We start from the raw sequence: 22,947 nt of genomic DNA on the forward strand, positions 1-22,947 counted from the left end.
TTCACTTAATAAAATAAGAATTTATGAGTCCATACTGATACAATTAAATAATGGAGAAGACAAAGCTTTTCCTTACAGTGCACTGCCAATTAATTAATGTAGAAGAAATAGTGACACTTAAAAAATATCATGATTTGCAATTCTCATAGAAATAACTGATTCAAGTGAGAATCACTGGATGCTAAAACAAGTACATAAAATTTTGAGGAGAAACAGGATATTTGCATAGTCTCAAAGTATCTTCCCACAAATTATACAGGGAAAAAGAGGAACTTTATAATGGAGGGACCTGGCAGACATCACCTTAACCAAGAGATCCAATTTCTCATGAGTAACAGAACAAATAAACATCCTGGGCCTCCTTACATGATACAGTGAGATCAAAATTTCACTTCAGTGGTATTCCTGACGAAAATGCATAACCTCGATCTAATCCTGAGGAAACTTCAGACAAACCCAAACTGAGAGACATTCTACAAAATAACTGGCCTGTACTCTTAAAAACACCAGGCAAAAAAAGACAAAGGCTGAGGAAATGTTCACATTTAAAGAGACTGAAAAAACATGAGAACCCTTTATTTGTGGGGCTTTTCTGCCTTTTAGTGGATTCTGCTTGGATATTATCACTAGGTTGTTAACACGAAAAATAATTATGATGAAAAACCTGGGGCTCAGACTATAATAATAATGTTAAAAGGAATGAAGTTTTTTTGTTGGAAATATTTTCTATTGTCCATGTCTGAGTGCCTATTTTTTATTGAATTAGTTGACTTTTTATTTTTGAGTCTTAGCAATTTTTGTATGATTTGGATACACATCTTTTGCCAGATACAGGTATCACAAATATTTTCTCCCAATCAAGGGATCACCTTTTCATTTTCATAATAATGTCATTTGAAGATAAGATGTTAATGTTAAGGAGTGTTATATTTTTTTATTTCATGGTCAGTGCTTTTTAAATCGGATCTAATAAATCTTTGGTTACCTCAAAAAGAAAAGAAACATGAGAACTAAATGCAACATATGATTTTATACTGGATCCTGGCACAGGGGAATAAAGCTAAAATGACGTTAGATAATTGTATTGTGTTTAAGTAAAAGAATGTCCTAGTACTTAGGAAATACACTCTAAAATATTTATGGATAAAAGGGCATGTTATCTACAACTTACTCCCAGTGCTTCAGGAAAAAAAAAGACATACAGAGAGCAAATGATAAAGCAAAAGGGGCAAAATGTTAGTAATTAGTAAAACTGGGTAAAGAATATATGGAAGTTCCTTATACCACTCCTACAACTTGTTTTCAAGTCTGAAATTATATCAAGATATAAAGTTACATAACCAACCAAAAATATTTGTTGAATAGTGAGTGGGAAAAATCCTAGCCTAGGTGGATTTGACTAAGGTTTTCTTATAGTCTGGCAGTTTTAAGGACTAAAAATTATTAAAATCTGTACAGTCTTCATTTTTAAAGTTAATAACTTTTTCATTTATGAAAATCAGCAGCATTTACCTTTTCCTCTCTTCCTTTATTCTGTTCTTTCTTTTCTCGACAACGAACAGCTTTCCCTCTGTCATTGTGAAGATTGTGTGCAGATGGACGGTGAACTCTGACAGTTGTACTTGGACGGTTACTGTGTGGTTTAGGGTCACTGTTTTGAGAAGACTGGCGTTTTCTAGGACCTGGTGAGGGTCTAGTCAAACACAACATCATTAAAATTAATCAACTCCTGGAGTGAGGTCAAATACAGATGAACACACACAGTGTATAAGAGTTTATGAACTAAAGAAGCCAAGGCAATAATTGAACACAAGGTAGGACTGAATAAACTGAAGGTCACTGAAATCTAAGATCAAACATTTAATTTGACCTTGCTGTGCGGTGAGTTAATGTGAGGACTGGAATGCAGTGTGGTTACAGGGGAGAAATAACGAAAGGCAAGTGACTGTCACCTCTCCTTCGAAAGGAGATTAGCTGTTGTATACCAAGGAGGGATTGAGAAATTAGTCTGATTCTTGGAAACTGAAAACAGAGCAACTATCAGAGAAGAGAGTACTACCAAAAGAATCAGAACACAGTGCAGGGGTAGAATTAACATTTATCCACTCGTATATATGCAATTTGGTACCATTTTATTTAGAATGTATCATAGGTCTCATGTTTTAATTCACAAAATTTAATCATTTTCCTATTACAAAACTGATATAAGCACTAGCTCTGCACAAAGTACTTTACATTTATACACATCACCTTATGTCATTTTTATTTCTATGGCAGGAGTCAGACCTCTCAAATATTTTTTAGGCTCTTACTATGCCTCTAGCCTTGGTTGGGGTCATTAAAATAAGCAGTAACAAAGGTAGAGGTGTCCTATCCTCAAATACTTCTAGTTAAGAAAGAAGAAGATATGTAAAACTAGGCAAGTGCTACTCTAGAAAGTGTGAGACACACCTGGTGTGATGGCAATAGCCTCATGCAGACAGAAAATAAATTGGGCCTCTAAACACAGGAATTGAACTGAACAAGAGGGTGCAACTGCAGACAAGAAAATCAACAAAGCAGCAATAAAATTAAAATGAGCTTAGTCTATGTAAAGGAATATGAAGACACTACCTATAAAGAGAATGGTGAGCACTGCAACATGATATTGAACAGATACAATGGTTCAGTAAGTAGAAGATCTGAATACAGAGGCTTGGCTTTTAGCTAACTGCCACTGAAAAGCTTTTAGAAAGACCTTAGTATATCTTTTTCAGGCACACTAATAAAGAAAACATAGAAAGCAGGGAGGTGTTTGTAGGTTACAAATGTTATCAAGGCACAAGATGAGAGTCTAGCTTAAGACAGTAAGAGTCGAAGAGACACACTACTAAAAAGGACATTCCTAGATGTGGAAATCTGAGAAAGAGAATTTGGGAGGATGATAAAGCTAAACCAATGTATGTGTGGAAAGAACAATGGTGGTTCAATTTTGGATTTAGAAACTTAGCCAACTGGAGATATTCCCTTAAAATATGTATTTATTTTTTCCCTTACTAGAAAAATAATACAAAATAGACACTGAAATATAATAAAGCACAAAGAATTTTTAAAATCCCCCTGTAACCCCACTAGCCAGAGTTAACCACTTAAAATATTAGCCTATTTTCTTGTGGTTGCCTTTCATTTAAACAAAATTGGAATCATTATACACACATATAATCATATTTTTCTCTACGTATTACATTATGAGGCATTTCCTGTATCATCACCTTATAAATGACTTTTAATGACTAGATGGCAGTCAATCACATAAAATGTGCCCCATTTTACCCAGTTCTTACTGCTAGCAATTCATTTATCCAAAAAAGAATTTACTAAACTCTTCCTATTGACAGACACTACTCTGAGCATTAAAGAAGGAACATTTAAAAATAATTCTAATAAAAGCCTTTACTCTCACAGTCTTACATACAAGTGTGTATGTGGTGGTGAGGGAGCTTCAATGAAGAAATTAACAGTATGTCAGAAGATGCTAAGTGCTGTTTAAAAAAATAAAGAAGGGTAAAGGGCTATAGGCTGATGGGAGATGGAGGCGTATTTTAAGTAGGATGATCAGAGACAGCCTTTCTGAGGTGACATTAAGAAGACCTGAAGAAATGAGAGAACAAGCTATCAAACATCTGAGCTGAAGGAAAGGCAACTGCAAAGGACTGAAGCATCCCTGTGTCTGATTTGCTCAAGGAGGCCCGGGGAGAGAGTTGTAAGAACTTAAATCACAGCCGTAATGGGAAGCACATCTCACTGGCTGCTGAAGGACATGATAAAACTTAGGGGTTTTTTTCCTGTAAGATGAGAAGATAATTGAGGAACATCAGCTGACATTTAAGACATTTAAAAATAATCACACCTAACAGCTTTTAAGCGATGTCTAATCTTTACTAAAAGGTTTCAATGAACCTCCTTATACAAACATTTTTGTGTACAGCTCTAGAAGAAAATACTAGATCAATTGAATCTGTTCTTTAAGTCAGTTAAATCTCTTCTTAAAATTTACACAAGGTTAGACTCACCAACAGCTGAAGAACGAATAGCTCTCTTGAGTATAAGTACAAATGATGAATAACAGAAAAACGAAGAGTGCTGGGGGTTATCCAGTTAAGGTAGCAAGTGAAATTATAGAAAAAAGCAAAAAGATGCAGCAAATAATGTCAAAGAGGATAACTTTTTAGTGAATAGTAATCCAGGGCATTTAAAATCAGACACAGGAAAAGAAACTGAAGAAACAAGAAGCAATAAGAAGGACACTATTTAGGGCTCCATCATCAGAATTTTCAAGATGAAAAGGCTCACCCAATTCAATTTCCCACTATCCCCAAGACAGAATCCTCGTGCCTCTGCTTGTTAGACTGAGGTGATGAAATAGTTCATTAAATTTGACGACTTTTTCTAGGTTCTTTGGAGACCTCTGCTGCTGGAGGGCCTTGTCTGGTTGAGCTGAGTGGGAGAGACCCCTCAAATAAATGAAAAGGCAAGCCAAAAGAGGATTCCAACAGGATATTTAGAGACTGGATTTCTCTAAGGCCTTAGGAGAAAGATGGGGGAAGTTAGGTCCGAGTGAAGAGGTCTGTGGTATGAAAGGGACTGAGTGCCACGTAATCAATCGATATGCTTTGCCTTGTTCCTTTGGGGAGAACTTGGTAAAAGCTGTGAAAAACTGCTGATATTCTCCTTCTTACTTTCACTCAGAGGAAATTTTAACAAGATGGAGAAAACTGCATTCACTAGAATTCACTTAGATGCGCAAACATCCTGTCTGGTAACGTACTTGGGGTACAGAACGAGATTCCAAGGATATGGATGGAACTCTTTTAAGCTAAACAAAGAAGTTGCTCACTTCTTGGAGGAAAGGAGAGACTGCTGCTGGTGGACCCACCCAAATGATGGAAGGTCATGTACTCCATAATACAATCCCTCTTCATGACTGTCTAAATTTATAATCTAAGTAATAAATTCCAAAAATCCTTGGGAAAAAAAATTCAAGTCAACTAAATTTTCACTGGGAACATCTATTAATTGGAAAGTTCTTACCAATAACGGAGAGGAGTTCCAGGGCTGTTAAGACTGAATGTTTGGGTACCCCCAAAATTCTTTACATTGACTCCCTAACCCCCAATGTGACCATCTGGAGTAAGGAAGTAATTAGAGTTAAATAAGGTCATAAGAGTGGGGGCCTGATCCAACAGAATTAGTGTCCTAAAAGATACCTGAGAGCTGGCTCACTCTCCCCACTGTGTGAGAACACAGAGAGAAGGTGACCATCTGCTCAGGCAGGGTCCTTCCCAGGAAGAGAATCAACCAGCACCTTGATCTTGGACTTTCTAGCCCCCAGACGTTGAGAAATAAATTTTTGTTGCTTAAGCCACCCAGTCTATGGTATTTTGTTGTGGCGGCCCTAGCAGACTAATAAAGGGGCCAAGGGATAATTCTCCAGAAGGAGAAAAAACAAAAGTAAAAAGGAATAAAACATCATTAATGGACAATGGGGAAAAAGTGACATATATTATTCTACTTCTGAAATAAAGAAAACAGTATTTATAAATGTAGAAAAACTTTCACTCACAAATTCACTGTAACTTTATAGTAACAAAAAAGGGGGTAACAACCAATAAGAGCATGGTTAGCTATGCAGGTTACAGCCCACTCAAAAGAGTAGCAAAAACTCTTAAAAAGCAGCAGAGAAAAAGGTCTGACATGGCTTATAAGTCATCAGTGTTTACAACATGAAGAGCAAATTACTCAACCTTTCTTAGCTCAAGTTTCCTCATCAGAAAGTGGGCCTAAAAAAATTAGTACCTACCTTCTAGGATTGTTCTCAGCATTGAATAATATATGTAAAGCAATTAAGACCAAACCCAGTACATAGTGTGTAACAATTGCTATTATTAGAATTTTTTTTAAAAAACGGCACAGTTTTGGGTCTTTTTTAGGGCACAAAGTTATGAATTATGAATGCAGCACAACCACACCTATGAAAACAGACAATGCACAGAAGACTAGAAGTCACACTGTATGACTGCCCCTCTACTTTTATGGAGTTCCCTTTTTTCTTTGATGAACCTATTGCTGTACTTATTTTTTTTCATGAATTCTAAAATACAACAAAATATTTTATGATAGTGCTTACGAGCAAGGGAGAAATTTATTAAATATTCAAAAGATATCAGAGTCAGTAACAGAACATTAGTATTTTTATCTGGAGCTGAAGAAAAAAAATGGCTAAGAAACAATCAATACCCATTAGCTGACCTTAGACTAGAGAGAACACTTTGGTACGGACATCCAGAAGTGTGGACCACGTGTAGCAGAATCACCTGCAGATTCCTGGGCTCTACCTGCTCTCTACTGCATCAGACTCCGGGGAGTGAAACCCAGAATCCACATTTTTAATGAGCACCCCCAAGAGATATCTATGCATACTACAATTTAAAAATGACTGGTATGGCACAGAGTGCCAGCTTCGTAGTCAAATATATCTGGGTTCAATTCCTATGAGCTTTGCGATAATGGGGAAAAGTCATATGACCTCACTGTACCTCACCTACGTTATCTGAAATATTGGGAAAATATAACTTACTTGGAAGGCTTCTTGTGAAACATAAAAAACCCAGCACGTGCAGGCTCTGACAGTGCTCACAACCCTGTGAGTACACCGTGAGCACTCAACATCTATTACCGATCACAAAATACAATCAAGAATTAAGAGTTACAATGATAGAATGTGAAACTGAAAAACACTTAAGCAATGTCTTAATGCAAGGTTCTAAAGACTAGTTAGGGGACAAAGAACCAGCAAGTCACAAATGCTCTTCTTAGAATGCTGTGATACACACATACATTTAAACTGACAATACAAACTTGGAAATCTATTATGTGAGTAAAATAGGTAAGTGCCATCCACCTGCATACAGTCAGTTAAAAAATATGCAGTGAAACTAAACATTATAGGCTCTTTAGAGCATTTCAGTAAATACCACTTTCACTAATTGTTCATTAACTGGCACCAGGTAACAATGCCAGAGAAAAATCTAAAATTGAGAACATTTTATCTTTTCTTTTTTTCTGTGAATTAAAAAGCCCATTTTTCAAGTTAGCAGCAGTGTAGCTTGATGAATAGCAATATTCTGCAATTGTTTGAGAACCTCTGTTTTCATCTAACTCCTTCGTGTTACATAAGAAAAATCTGAGGCCTAGAAAGATGACATGATGTTCCCAAAGCTACCAAGAGTGGCAAAGCTAGAACTAGAGCCCAGATATTTCAATTCCCAACCCCACGTTCCTACATTTAAGATAAGGGTGTCTCCGCTATTTGAAGCTCACCTCACAAAAGCATACTGTGGCTTGTTTCCACCTAAATTTAATTTATTGAAATGGTTCAGTCACATAATATATAATTTAAGAGCTATAAAAGGCATTCAGAAAAAAACCATCTCCGTCTCCCAGCCACCCAGTTCTCCTCGATTTAGCCAATGCCATCAGTTTCTTGTGCTAGCCTGTTTCTGAAAAGGTCTCCACTTACCTTCGTTCAACAGGTACAGGCAAGGACCAGACTTCTCCCTCAGAAGCGGGAAGCTCATGCTGTGCAGCTTTCAATGGAGAGCTGTCTAATTTAAAGCTCTCTAGTGTTTTCATGATATCCTTAACATGTTTAGCTTCCACATTTATTTCCTGCCAAACCTGGTTTCAAAGGAGAACATGGCTCTTTAAATTTCTATAACTAATAAACCACTGGCAAGATTAAACTAGGGCCATTTATTTAGAAACCTCCATTTTGACAGATATACAGTAAATCACACCAAGATATTCTGTTGAAATTTTAATAATGGTTCATTAATTCTTTGTTTTCAATTGCACAATTAATTCTGATACACTTAATTAAATATTCTGGCCAATTAAGCCATGTTACTACTGACTTACGGTTCTTATTCAAATTGCATAACAAATTGAAAAGTTAGCTGAACTATAAAGTCTGATAAGAATAATACCTTGGCAAGTTGCACTTTGATGGTTTTTTTATGCTATTTAATTGACGTTTTAAATGCTGATCAGAATCCACTGATTTCATAACTCATTAAATGGATTGCACTTGAAAACTAATGGCTTCAGAGGATAAATGGCTCAATTCACATACAACCAAAATATATATTTAAAGCAGTCTTGATTCAATTTAAAAACTATATATACATCCATGTATATATATGTATGTGTGTGTGTGTGTGTATATATATATATATATATATATGAAACGTTGAAATGAAGTTTTAAAAGTAAAAGTAAGTGATTTGAGTATCTTTACAAAAAATCTTAGAATTTTTAAGTAAAAGTCTCTGGCCTAAGAACAAAAGGTCTTAAAAGTCTTCAATGACAAACGAGACTCCTTATAAAATGAATTCTTTTTCCTTTCCAGTAATGTCAAGAATATACAGAGGCAGATTTAGGGAAAGAGGTTAAATTCAAAGAGGTAGGATATTTTCTCGTCTAAAGAAATGAAGCACAAATATGGCATTATATCAAAAAAGCAGTTCAGCTGAATTTGAGGGATAATATTCTACCTAGAAGAGCAGCTCAAAAAGACCAACTGCTGTAACTTTGTTATAAATGCCACCTTCAACTGGACCTATGAGTTCTACAGTTTCCACCTGTAAATTTCTATTGGTCCTCGTTGACTAACGTTCCTCAAATGGGATTCAAATATGGTCTTCTTTATAATGTTCTATAGAAAACTTGCTACCCATGAGATTTAGATGTCATCTGCACTTTCAAAAATGGCTTAGTAAAGTCAACTCTAACTTTACCAGGTGAAAACGTGATCTAGAAAAAAAATTTCACAACCATTATTTTTTAAAAATCTATTAGAGTTCAACAATTAGAATAATTGAATAGAACTCATAATATTGCTGATGGTGAATACAGACTATTATTAATATAATACATCCAGTTTCAAGTAACATCATACACAAATCCATGTAATAAATCATATACTCTTAATGTGTAACTTCAAAAAGCACTGACAAGCTATTTCAATTTTCTCTTCTGAGTAAACTATTAAAACGCACAGCAGAAATGATTCTCACCTGTTGCCATTTCTGTTGGAGGTACGTATCTTTGACTGAGTATAGATACTTGTTCATTTGGTCAAGAACTCCCTGATAATACACCATCGCAGAGTCATAGTTTCCCAGCAACGCATATTCACGAGCCAATTTTACATTCTCACTAATCATAAGAAGACTCATGCTCAACTGTAAGTCAAAAAAGAAAGAAACATTTCATATTATATATCTCTTAACAATAAATACTATGAAGACTTTTTTTAAAGTATATTTTCCAGGACTCCTTCAAGAAGCTCCCAAGCACACTTTCCATCTCTAAACATTTGCTCATGCTGTTTCCACTCCTTCAAAGAAATTTTTTTCCCATGGCCAAACCCTACCTATGTGTCAAAGTCCCGCTCAGATGACAGTTTTCCCAGTATATCTAACTTCCGAACTTCTCAGTTCAGAATAAACTCTCCCCTTCTAAAGTCCCCAGGCACTTTTCTGGGAACTTCCATCTCAAGGTGCTTGTCTACTTTGAATTATAGTGAATGATATATGTCTTATCTCTACTACAGTGAGTTCTCTGAGAGCAGGATTTCCATCTGAAAGGCGTGAGACTGTATCCCCAACGTATAACACACAAGTCTTACTGAGTATCTGCAGAACAAATGTAGAACATTAGGCACAGTTTTGGGAAGGCGTGCGGAAGAGCAGGAAGCACATGTGTTTGAAGTTAGAAAAATCTTGGTTAGAATTGTAATTCCGCCACCTTCGTCAAGTCCTTTAACTTTCTAAGATTCAGTTTTTAAGTTTGTAAAACTGAGATAGTAACTATCTCCAGGAGTTAAAATATAGGGAATATTTCAAGTACCTAGCATACTCCTTGACAAAGAGTAGGTCTTTAATAAAGTGCTTAAATGCATCTTCCCTGAAACTTTCTATGTACAAGCACCAAGCACAGTGTTTGTACTTAGTAAAATATGAATAAATAGATATGGGTATAAAACATTAGAAGTAGGCACTTGATAAATGTCAGCTTTGTTGATGTTGATGATGATTACTATTATTTATTAACTGTACAGAGCATGGTGAAGTTCAAAGTCAGAAAGACCTGAGTGCTTTTGAGAGGACAATGATTTAGATTAGGGTTGTGGCTTTGGAAATAAAAAGGAACAAATTTGAAACGTGGTGAGAGAACTGCTGAGAGTACTTATGAACTTGTATGGAGATGCTGAAAATGAATGAAGTTTCAAGCCTGCAGAACAAAGAACTGAAGGGCTCATGAAGGATTTCAGCTTTCCTCTTCACAGGGAAGCCGAGAAGAGACAAATGTATGAAGGTAATAAGTTCATTATTTTTGACTGCTTTTGTGTGGCAGTGGGATATCCACATAGATGTGTTTCATAGATGAACAGAAAGAATTTCTATGTGGGGACCTCTCTACCTAGCTTAATTTAATCTAGCCAGAGGCATTTCCTAAAATTGTGCTTCCTGACACCTCCCTCCCACACCCCACCTATGGTTAAGGTCAAGTGATGCAATAGAGCTTAAGTCTAACCGAGATCACAATGGTTCTTAAGTGCTCCACTTTTACATTTTTACCCTGGGATGAGATTTTCTGTGAAAAAACATGTGAATAAAATTTCTTGGGTTTAATTTAATGCAGAATGTTTAGCTGATAGGCAGGGCCAAGAGGATGACGGCAGGCCAATCAGGAATATCAATCAGACTATGTGTTAGACAAGGGACCAAAAAGATCTTCTGCCAAATAGACAAGAGAAGGTAATCATATCCCTACAGTCCACAATTAAAGGATTATAGGAAGCAAGATTAATAGGAAATGTTGACAGGTGGAAGAGCTAAAAATCAGCTCTGCTATGCCAGAGGAGAAGAGGGCGGCTACTACGCTCCTTCGGGCAGAGATCAGAGTGAGAAGGGATCACCACCTCAGTGGAGGAGTAGGGATTGCAAAATCACACCAACCTCCTCAGGCTTCTGTTCTCTGCCAGGCTTCGGTAATTCTCATTCTCTAACCAGCCGAAGGCACAAGTGTTGTTCCATGACCCAGTTAGACTAAACTGATACATGTCATGTGTTACATATTAGGATATGTATTAGGATCTTCAAACCCAAACAGCTTTAATCTCAGTTATCAGGTTCAATTCATAAGTACGACACCAAGATAGCTGCTGGCCCTCTTCCTGAAAACAAATCCTAGAAGAATCAAAGAAGGTTGATGGGTCCCAGGATTAAACATAAAATTCTGAAAAACAACTGAAATGACAGGTGATAATTGGGTTATTGCGTGTGGGAGGTCCCAGGCAGCCCACAGGGAAATAGGACCGGTGAGTTTTGTAGCTGTGCCCTTTCTGGCTTCCATTGTCCTGGCCAATCCTTGTTCACCCACCCACCCTTGCAAGTGTAAGCCCAGTACCAGATGGAGACCGCACGGTACATCGGGGCAAACCTAGGCCTGGATGGGGGAGGAGGCCATGGATAAAAACAGACAGAGGGGTCAATAACAGCATCTCGCGAGTGGTCTCTTGCTGCCACTCCTTTGCTCACGTTAGGCTAGATGATAACAACTGACAGTTCTTAGGAAAAAGCAGTTCCCAGGCTGAGGATCCCTGAATGGCAGGACTGGGACAGGCACACAATTTCAAAATGGTAAGGAGTGGCTGGTAAGCATGGACTGACCACACCCCACTTCCATCATAAAGAGTAAACATAACTGAGCTAAGCCATTAACTCAAGAAGCTAGGAAAAAAAAAAAAAAACTAACAGAACTGGTTAGTACAAAAAGTACAAGAGAAAAAAAAATAAAGGTCCATATTAAATAAAAACAAAATCAAAAGAAAACCCCAAAATACCAGAAAAGATTTGCAAAACCAAAATCGGGATCTTTAAAAAACCAGGAAACAAATCTTTGGCAACATTGATCGTGGGGGGTGGGGGGGGCAGGACATACAAATAAACGAAATACAAACTGGAAAAGAGGAGATAATTAGATCTGAGATGAAAGAAAATTATACTTTTTCTTTTTCTCTTACCGCCTAGAAAAAAAGCTTCAGGCCCAGAAGTTTTTTTTAATAAGTGGGTTTTTACCTAGTTTCTAAATAGCAGATAATTTCAATCACATAAAAGTTGATCCAGAAAACAAGGGAAAAACTGACCAACCCTTTTTATGAAGCTGGGATCACCTCAATTTCAAAATTGAGTAAGAATACAAAGCCCATTTCACTTATGCACATAGAAGTGGAAATCCTAAATAAAATGTTAGCTAACTAATAATATGTCAACACACACACACACAATCAGGAAGGTTTATCCCAGGAATGCAAGAATAAGTTAAGATCAGAAAATCCATCTTGCAATTCCTCACACCAATGGACAAAATGACATCACACAAAAAAGGGGTAAAGAGCATTAAGGACAATTCACGGAAGGGAAAACCCAACTACCTAATAAGTACACATACTAAGAACAGATGAATACAAATTAGAGCAATGAGATATCCCTTTTACATTTAACAGATTTAAAAAAAAAATTAATAAATCCAATTATACTAAGCATTGCCAAGGATTTGAGAAAAAGGAAACCCTCACATATAACCTGTGGGCAGAAACTGGTACAGTCATTTTGGAGAGCAATCTCGCAGTACTAAGCGGAATTATGTATGTGTATATCCTATGACCCTACAACCCCACTGTTCAGTGATTATTGCTGAGAAAATCTCACACAGATCCATAAAGGGACGTGTCTGGGGATGTTAACGACATTAACTGTTCTGAGAAATCAAGGAGTTGGAGGCAATCTATCTATTCCCAGCCAGGGAAATGGGTAAGGAAATGGGTGGAAGCAGACGATGGAACACAATGTAACAAGCAGATGGAAGCAAAATTTACAAATAGCAACATGGATAAATCATCAAAATACAGTGTTGGGTGAAAAAAACCTTAGACATAGAACAAGACCTCAATTCCAATACCATTTTGTAAATTAAAAAATATGCTATATTTACATAGCTATGTAAAACTCTTTTTTTTAAGGATACATACACATCCAAGAACATATATTAAGTATACTGCAATGTCTATGGAGTATAAGATATGGAACTATGAAGGGTAGAAACAAAAGAAATAAATACAACAAAAAGAGCCTTATACCTATTGATAATCACAGAGAGCCTATAAAATGGCTCTCAATACCCATCTGTAATCAATCACCTCTCCTTGAGTGTGAGCTTGTAACAAACAGAATATTCAAAAATACGGGAATGTCATTCTGAGATTAGACTGTGATTCCATCTTGCTCACTGTCTTGCTCTCTTGCTGGCTCACTCTAAGAAAAACAAGCGACCCACCACACTGTGAGCTACCCAGGGCAGAGGCTCACATGGCAAAGTGGTGAGGGAGGCCCCAGGCCAACAGCCAGCGAGGAACGCAGGCCCTCATTCCAGCAGGCCAGAGGCACTGAATCCTGCCAACAACTGTGTGCAGGAGCCTGGCAGCAGGCCCTCCCCAGTGGAGCCCTGAGATGACAGCAGCCCTGATACCCTGCTCACAGCCTGGAAAGACCCTGGATCAGCAGCACCCAGCACAGCCAGGCCCAGAGCCTGGCCAGAGAGACTGAGTAACAAATGCTTGCTGTTTTAAGCCACTAAGTTTTGGGGCCAATTTGTTATGAAGCAACACAGCTATTAACTGAGGTATAGAAGTAACTCAAGACTGGACATCTGAGGTTCAAAAGAAAAAGAAAAAAATGCTATGACCTAAACAGTAACTCTCTGGAGTCACTGATAATACTCCATCTTAATAAAAGCTCCATGGCTAGGCACCATGGCTCTCTGCTACTTACTGGTATATCTGAAGCACCCAGAACCATGCTTGGCACACAGCAGATACTCAATAAATCTTTAAATGAATGAATACTGCCAAGTTTTTGTCTTAACTACGAAGATTTCTTACCTTTTCCAGTTTCTGACCCTCAGCACTCGCACATGCCTTGATCCTCAACTCATCCCTACGGAGCTGTGTGACTGCTTCTGCCCTGAAACTACATGCTCTGTTAGTGACACCTAGTTTGGGCAACAAACTGTGAGAAGGGGAGAGCTGGGGCCACTGCTGGGAGTACAGGATACAGTAGTCTGGAAGAGCTTGGATAACACGCCTCTCATGTGCACTTTCTCCTGATCCTTCTTCCCTGTCCCCCACTTAAAAAAGAAAAAAATCTAAATTAAATTGTTATTTATATATGGATGGTCCTCTTTTTTTTTTTTCTTTTTTAATGATTCAATGGCCCAAAACTCACAGAAGTCATTCCTGGCCTTCTTTGAAGTTTCTGTGTTATGAATACTTCTTTCTAGTCAGATAAAATTCCTTAAGAGCCAATGGATTGACTTTTTCTAACAAAAATGTAAAGTCAATCCAAGGTCACATTAACAAATGACCTGAAAAATTCTCGGATATCAAAGAAACATGTTTACTGAAAACTACCAAAATAACCTTAGTTGGGCCTGCCCGGTGGCTCAGGAGTTTGGAGCTCCGTGCTCCTAACGCCGAAGGCTGCTGGTTCGATTCCCACATGGGCCAGTGGGCTCTCAACCACAAGGTTGCCAGTTGGAGTCCGGCAAGGGATGGTGGGCTCCGCCACCTGCAACTAACAAGGGCAACTGGACCTGGAGTTGAGCTGCGCCCTCCACAACTAAGACTGAACAACTAAGAGTGAAAGGACAACAACTTAACTTGGAAAAAGTCCTGGAAGTACACACTGTTCCCCCAATAAAGTCCTGTTACCCTTCCCAAATAAAATCATTAAAAAAATAAAAAATAAAAATAAATAAATAAATAAAAATAAATACCCTTAGTTAACTAAATGTTAGCCAAAAATAATTTTTCCTATCCTTTTAGTGGTCGCTAAGCAAAAGACATCGTTCTTCTCAAATGAATGTCAACATTGTAAATTTATGAGATTCTTCAACTTTCAAAAATATATCCTTATCATTGCTAAAATTTCACTGCAGGAGGACCAAAACTGGGTCTACCTAACATAATATCTGGCAACAAAATTCAGACTCTTGTTTTATAGAGGTTATTAAAGATAAAAATAACCACAGGTGGTGATACTTGCTTTATCTCACCGCAAGCTTCTCCTTTACATTATTCTATCAGAAAAACCCTTTTGCTTACATGGCTTGAGTATTCATGATTTAGCTAACGACTAAATTCATTTTTTTTTAAACTAAATGAGCTGCACCATAAAATTTTAATTCAAGTAACAGGGTCAAATTTTTAAAAATTAAACACTAACAACTCAATATTACAGCAAAATTTCTAGCAAACTTAATATTTGATGTGGTGTGGTATCTCCACAAAGAGACTTAAAGTGCCTTTTCTCCTCTACAATTAGGGAAAAGAAGTGATCAAACACAGTGAAAAAGAACAGGCAACAGAACCAAATATTTGAATTCTAATTCCTATTCCTATTCTCTTCCCAAAACAACAAATATGGGGCCTCCCCTATTCCACATCTAAAAAGGGTATCTTATGCACTTAATTTTTGAAGGAATCTTAGACTGGGTTCCACTCATATTGCAGTTTTTACCATAATGTGTGTAGGTCATTCAAGAAATATTTGCAGAGCACCATGAGCTGCAAGGAATTGCACCGAAGACAAAAATAATACAGAATGAGGGGCGGCCAGTTAGCTCAGTTGATTAGAGAGCGGTGCTCTTAACAAGGCTGCAGACTGGATCCCCACATGGGCCAGTGTGAGCTCCACAACTAGACTGAAACAACTACTTCACTTGGAGCTGATGGGTCCTGGAAAAACACACTTAAATAAATAAAAGTTTAAAAACAAAATACAGAATGAGACCCTGAAATCCTTGAAGTTTAGTAAAAGGGATATAATTTAATTTTAGGTGGGTTTTTTTCAATTTGCTTAGTAATGGGAATACAAGCCTAGATTATTAAGCACAGGCTAAAAAAATCAGCATCAATGTTTAAAATATTTACCTGTAAAACTGATGTCCTAAAACAAAAAGATGAAGCTCAATCATGCAATTTCCTGAGGCATTTCAGTAAACCAAATGTGTGTAACTTTAAAGGTGACAATACAATGTTAACCAGTTTTCAGAATGTTGATGTCTGGGATATGAAAGCAACCATGCTATTTACAGTCAGTTACTGATGATTACGAATAATAAGCACAATAACTGAGTGATCCATGACCAATTATAGCATGAAATACATTTTTCTTACCCTTATAATCATATGATAAATACTCAAGAAGCATGAGAAAGTCATCTTTTTATAAAGAGAGCACGGAAAATCAACTTAGAAAAAAAAACATATTGTATGTGTATTTAGTAACCTTTCTTTCCATTTACCCTGAACAATGCAAAAATAAATCAGGTAACAATTAAAATGTAATTTAAAATCCGTATCAATAAACACCACAAGTAAAATCTATTTAGCATGTCATCAACATTGACCATTTTGATGTGATCACTATCTTTTTTAACCAATTTGCTAAAAACAAAAACTTGTTGTAAAAAGAAATTCAAATGTTGTTAACACAGTAAATTCTACAAGATTCTCTAGTCCTTAGTATTTGTCAGAATTGTGATACCAGTTTGAAAATAACATGCAGAATCCGGGTAGACTATATAGTATGCTAGTCCTGAATCTACAAAAGGCAAAACCTTCTTGAATAACCAAGGCCATAAAGGAGCTTTATACAGATTTGCATAGTCTAGGAATGTTGGAAAGTTGACTTTTTTTAAGGCATGATTCAGGCCACAAGTTATTACTATTAATACAAAAAAAAGAATTTTGCCGCTATTTCTCTGTGTGAAAACTCTGATCACAAAGCAAACAGGGCTGCACACTGAGACAGGCCGGTATGAACACTGCAAGAATCCTTTTTGCCACCGTGGCGTTCTATCTTTGTGACTATGGGGCAACGATCTATCACATTCTAAAACATTAGGAATGTTTTCAGGAGTAACTAAAAGTCCTGATTTCAAAGAGGGAAGACATTGGCGTAAACAAGTGCTTTCAAGCCAGAAGAGTGCAACCTAGTGCTGTTGGAAGTTAATAACTGATACAAAAGTGGCACTTCGCGGTTAAAAGAGAAAATTACTTTTGAAAAAAGACGGCTTGAGATTATCCACTGTAAGGCAGTTACACATCCACGTTTATCTAACTTCGTCCCCATATAATATACTGTATGAAACAAACGTTTCGAGGCATAAATTTTCTAAAAGGTACCAACTCGCAACAAAAAGGGCCATAAGTTTCCCAGAGGACGCCCGGCTCAGTAATAAACTAGATAAGAAATAACATCCTCAACAATATCAGCCCTACCTGATTCGGAATTTTCAAGGATGAGGGGGGCGGGGGCGGGGGCGTGGACAGATTTGGGAGAGGATCGATCAAAAGCGAAGAAATAAAAACACGTTCTGTCGGCCGGAAACTTCTCTGATGACACAGACCTAGAGACCGGCTCGGCAGGAGCCCCTGGAAGTCCCCCGCTGAACAGAATTCCTTAGATAAGGGAACTGTCACCTGAGTCACAGGTGTCAACAACAGCAGCGAGGCCCTTAGACATCCGCGCAGGCACAGACAAGCTCACCGCAGGATGCGCGGGGGCCTCGCACCACAAACCCGCCATGGAGGTCCGGGAATCCCCACATCTCGGGGAGAGCGAACACTCACCTGCGGAGGCCGAGGCTCCTCGGAAACCGCCCACCGCCAGGTGAAGGGGCAGGGCAGAGCGGGGCTCCGCGCGAGGAAGGAAGTCCCTGCCCAGCCCCAACCACCCAGCTCTGTGCTCACCGTCCCAGCACTGCTGGGTCCAACCGTCACCAGCCCTCCGGGATGCCACAGCTTACCAAGAATTTGAAGGCAAACGCGCCAGGGTCACTTCCGGTGCCGGGGGTGGCCTCGGCGACTCCGGCGCACGCGGGGCGACGCCCCGGGAGCGAGGACGCCGGGCGGCGTGCGCGCGCCGGGCGCGGACTGGGCGGGGCCGATGGAGGTGGGGTTAGGCCGGCCGGGGCGCGCCTGCGCATTTCGAGTTTCCTCCTCGCCGCGGGCCGGCCGGAGAGCAGGAGTAGTAATGACCTAAGTAAGCATCACCTCGCGTAACTCAATATCTGTTTCGAAGTGTTTGCTCATTCTTCCTCCCATTTGATTTTCACCACATACTTCAGAAGTTAGGAAGTCAGTATCCATTTTATAGGTGAGTGTCAGGGTCAAACAATTTGTTTATGACAAATACTGTTTTAGAACCAAATAGTCAGAATTTGGCTGAGGTGCTTCTCACGACATAACATGAATAAAATAGGGGGTGGGTAAACAGATATTCCGACGCGAAGCTAGTGAAATTTTATTCTCTTGATTTTGGGGGGTCGTTTTTATATAACCAGACAAGAAATAAAATTCGGATGTTTCCTGATTTACAGATCTATACTCGGCAGTATTATGCTTCCTTCAGTACATCCAGCTACAGAAGGAACAAAGCACATTTAAAGCATCTCAGTAATTTAACACAGACTTAGATAAAGGCAATTCAAAGGTAATGCATCCACTAAATCTGCAAATATTTATTGAGCAACTATTATGTGCCAGACACTGTTGTAGGCACTGGGTATACAGTGGTCAACAAAGTAGAATATTTCATGGAGCTTAAAGTCTCGTAAAATTCTCAGCTAAGTAGAAAATAGTTTTGCTATGGTGGATATGAACTCTATTGCAGTGGAGCACAAGGTGCTATAGTTTGTATATCTTTTTGAAATAAACCAATTCAGAGAGGTATAGATTATTCTAGTTAGGCTGAATTAATTTTCATCTTTTATGTGAGTACAAAGGTATGTTGAATTATAAAGCCAATTTATAGTGTAAAGTCATCTCAAAAGGCACAAAATGAGTGCATATTGTGTGATTTCATTTATATGAAATTCTAGAACAGTCAAAACTAATCTATAGTAAAAGCCAATCAGTGTTTGAGGCTGCATTGAGGAGTGGGGGAGGGGGAAAGGATAGACTACAAAGAGGCATGAGGGAATTTTCTGTATCTCAATTAGGGTAGTCATTAAACAGATGTATATGTTTATTAAAACTAATCGAACAGTACACATAAAAGGGAAGCATTTTATGGTACATAAATTGTATCTCAGTGAAGTTGATTTTTAAAGTAAAAAAACAAACTTCCAAAGTGTAGCTTACATTCACTACTTATGTTTGTTCACTAGTTTTACTAGTAGGCAGGGGAGACAACGCTATGCTCTAGTAACCCCTAACTCAAAGAGGTTCAAACAATAGGATTTTTTTCTCATTTACTTTATATGTTCATCGCAGAGAGGATGCAGGCACTTGGACCCTTGGCAATGGAAAAGCGAAAATTAGGTAACTTGCACAATTTCTGCCTGGATGTGATTGTTGCCACCACTGCCCACATTTCATTGGCCAGAGCAAGTCATGTGACCAAGCCTGACTTTAAAGGGATGGGAGTGTTCAACTCTGTGTACCCTGAAGAAGAAAGAGAATACTGTGTACTGCCTTCATGACTACTACACTCGTCATTTCTTCTTTTACACTGTGGCTTCTACAACCATCACCCTTCTAAAGTGATTGTTCCAAATTGGGATGCAGAAAATCAGAGATTATTTTTTCCTGGTGAATGGTCACATTAATTTGGCAGGATCATAGGACACATGAAAGGAAGTTATGGAAAAAGAGATAGAAAGGTGCCAGTGAAGAGTTTAAACTTTATTCTGCAGGCAAAAAGGAGCCATTGAAAGTTCTCAAATGAAGGTATAAGTTGTACAGCAAATAGGAAGTTAATTGGGCAGCTGTGAGTAGGAACGTTTGGAGGAGAGAATAGATTGGGAGAACTGTTGCAAGAGGTGTTGTGACCTCTGGAATTACAAAGAAAGGTATGACATAAAGACCACCTCTTGACATTATGTATTTGTTGCCTCTCTCTTGCCCCAGTAGGTAAACTTCATGTAGTTAGATACCGTGTTTCCAAATGGAGGAAATACCGTGTTTCCCCGAAAATGAGACCTAGCCGGACCATGAGCTCTAATGCATCTTTTGGAGCAAAAATTAATATAAGACCCTGTTTTATATAATAAATATTATATAATATATAATAAATATTATAGTAAAATAAGACTGGGTATTATATTATATTATATTATAAGACCCAGTCTTATAGTAAAATAAGAGTGGGTTTTATATTAATTTTTGCTCCAAAAGACGCATTAGAGCTCATGGTCCAGCTAGGTCTTATTTTCGGGGAAACACGGTATTTCTTTCATTTGGCTAGAACAATGTCTGGCATTAATTAGATATTTGTAGAATAAATAAATATATTATCTCACTCACTTTAAAAAGACTTTGGAGACACTTTTTACATTTCATCAGAGAAACCTAATAGGAACTTTCAGGACCAATTTATTAACTTCACTCATCTGGTCGATTGCATCTGGCCATCCTTCTCTATGTACTTCAAAAATATGAGCCATCTCTTGGGATACAAAGTATATAGAAGATTAGAACATTCTAAACATGAGTAAGAAACTACTGAACTTTTCGATTATGTCACCATATTCGGAGTAACAAACCAGGACAGATCTCCAGTATTGTTAGTCAATCTTATACACATTCTTAGAGTTTCCATCACCAATCTGCGACTCCCAGAATGCTGAATGCTATGAGAAAAAGATCACACAGCTATGAAATTGTATAACTGTATAACTTCCAACACACCTGACATATCTTTCTGCACATCCCACCTCAGTTATCTCTCTTACTCCTCCTATTAATTTTAAACTTTTACCCCTTTTTCCTCAAGTCAGCCACCTACCCCTTTCTGCTGTGTCTCCACTTTCAGAGAAAATAGCTCTCAGATCGGAATTCCCTCAACTTGCTCACTGAGGCAGAGACTGCCATCTGTCTACCAAATACTCATTTCCCTTATTTAATAACAGAACCTAGCTAGCTTGATGAAATTGGGTCCCCCTGGAATTAAGAACTGTATTTTCCAGACTCTCATGCACCTAGGTGTGGCCATGGATCTAACTTCTGGCCAGTAGAAGTATTGTTTAGAACTTTTAAGAAGGCACCTTAAAGGAAGAGGCCCTGGAAATCTCCCTCCCCGCACCATCTCCTTTTCACCAGGTTAGAACAGGGAAAAGATGGAGAGAATATAAGCAGCCAACTGCTGACCATAAGTGACCTATAGGATAAAAGCCATATATGATGAGGATAGCAGAATTGAACAGATGAAGTGTGGGCTGGCATGGAGCTGCCATACCAACTGTGAACTGCCAACTCCAGACATTGTATGTGTAAGCAATGGTTGTTTGGGGTTGTATATGCAGCTGAACTTAATCCCAATACTACTTTTACCCTCCAATTTACAAATGTCTCCGCTTCACACTGCCCTTTGGCTTTTGCCTCTCATCTCAATGAAAGTGTTTCTTTTAAGCCCAGTTCCTCCACGTGAACTTCTCAACATCTGACAGTTTGTCTGCAACCAAAGAAAATTTCGTTTTGGTTATTTCTTACAGGTTCTATTTTCCGTTGGGATTCCCTATCTTTACATTTGTTATGAGAATCTTTTTCTTTACATCACGCATAGTTATAATATCTGTGTCTTGTAATATCTGTGTCTGCCAATTCCAGATGTGAGAAATAGGATCTTGGGGTCAACCTCCACTGATTGTACTCTCTCTTCAGACTAGGCACTATTTTTACATTTCTTTGTATGTCAGGTAATTTTTGGAGTATACCCTGGATATTGGATATGTTATATAGTCTGGATTCTGTAATACGCTGCTGGAGTTTGTTTTTTGTTAAGGCAATTAACTTGGTTTGACTCTTCCTGTTGGGCAGCACCTCATATGCTCGTTTAGTTTTCAGTCTTAGATACTTGGATTCCTCCCCCCACCGTGGTTCATGATTCAGCTAGAGATTTGAGCCTTTTTCAGGGAAGATATGAAAATGAGATACTCATCCAGTGCCACTCCGCTCTTCCAAGTTGACTTCTATCCAGAATCTGCCTCCTCTTGGCTCCACTCTAGTATCTTTAGGTAGTTGATTTTTATATTTTTTCCCAGAGTTTTATAGTTATAGCTATATATAGTTTTATAGCTATTTATAGTTTTGGGGTTTTAAAGATTTTATTGGGGAAGGGGAACAGGACTTTATTGGGGAACAGTGTGTAATTCCAGGACTTTTTCCAAGGCAAGTTGTTGTCCTTTCAATCTTAGTTGTGGAGGGCGCAGCTCAGCTCTAGGTCCAGTTGCTGTTAGTTGCAGGGGGCATAGCCCACCATGCCTTGCAGGAGTTGAGGAATTGAACCAGCAACCTTGTGATTGAGAGCCCACTGGCCTATGTGGGAACCGGCAGCCTTCGGTGTTAGGAGCATGGAGCTCCAACCCAGGCCGGCCCTAGCTATATGTAGTTTATACAGCTATGTGTGATAAAGTCAATCCATGAGGAGCTTCCTCGGTCATACTAGAAGCAGAATCAAGAGTTATCTGTTAGGGTGTTATCATTTGGATGATAGTTATCATTTGGGTGATAGGTTGGATAATAAACTTGAAGGACCAGCATGAAGTCAGACTCCAGTTAGAAAGTTATTACAATAATTTGGGCAAAAGCTGATGAGGGTGTCAACCAAATCAGTAACACTGGGGATGAAAATGAATGAGAAAAATGTACAAGGTGAAATAACTGAATTTCATGATTGATTGCACAAAGTACAAAATTACCTTAAATTGTTTTGCAAATTAGATTATACACTAATACAAATTACTCTTTCAGGATATAGGTTCAGCAGCAGTAACAAATGT

General features: G+C 38.2%; 1 protein-coding gene across 3 annotated transcripts in view; it reads right to left on the reverse strand.

Moving 5' to 3' along the window:
• The window catches only part of KATNA1 (katanin catalytic subunit A1), a 29,913-nt gene extending 11,808 nt beyond the window's left edge, over positions 1-18,105 (reverse strand). The window contains exons 1-4 of one of the 3 annotated variants that reach the window (XM_019746941.2): positions 17,974-18,105; positions 9,114-9,281; positions 7,559-7,716; positions 1,513-1,693 (exon numbers count right to left, since the gene is read on the reverse strand). In XM_019746941.2, the coding sequence (XP_019602500.2) occupies positions 1,513-1,693; positions 7,559-7,716; positions 9,114-9,275 (501 nt within the window). In that variant the 5' untranslated portion in view covers positions 9,276-9,281; positions 17,974-18,105. The other 2 variants (XM_019746938.2, XM_074333699.1) reach the window with 2 other exon arrangements.
• Positions 18,106-22,947: the final 4,842 nt, after the last annotated feature.

The sequence above is a fragment of the Rhinolophus sinicus genome, linkage group LG05 (assembly GCF_036562045.2).
Source record: "Rhinolophus sinicus isolate RSC01 linkage group LG05, ASM3656204v1, whole genome shotgun sequence".
Lineage (NCBI taxonomy): Eukaryota > Metazoa > Chordata > Mammalia > Chiroptera > Rhinolophidae > Rhinolophus > Rhinolophus sinicus.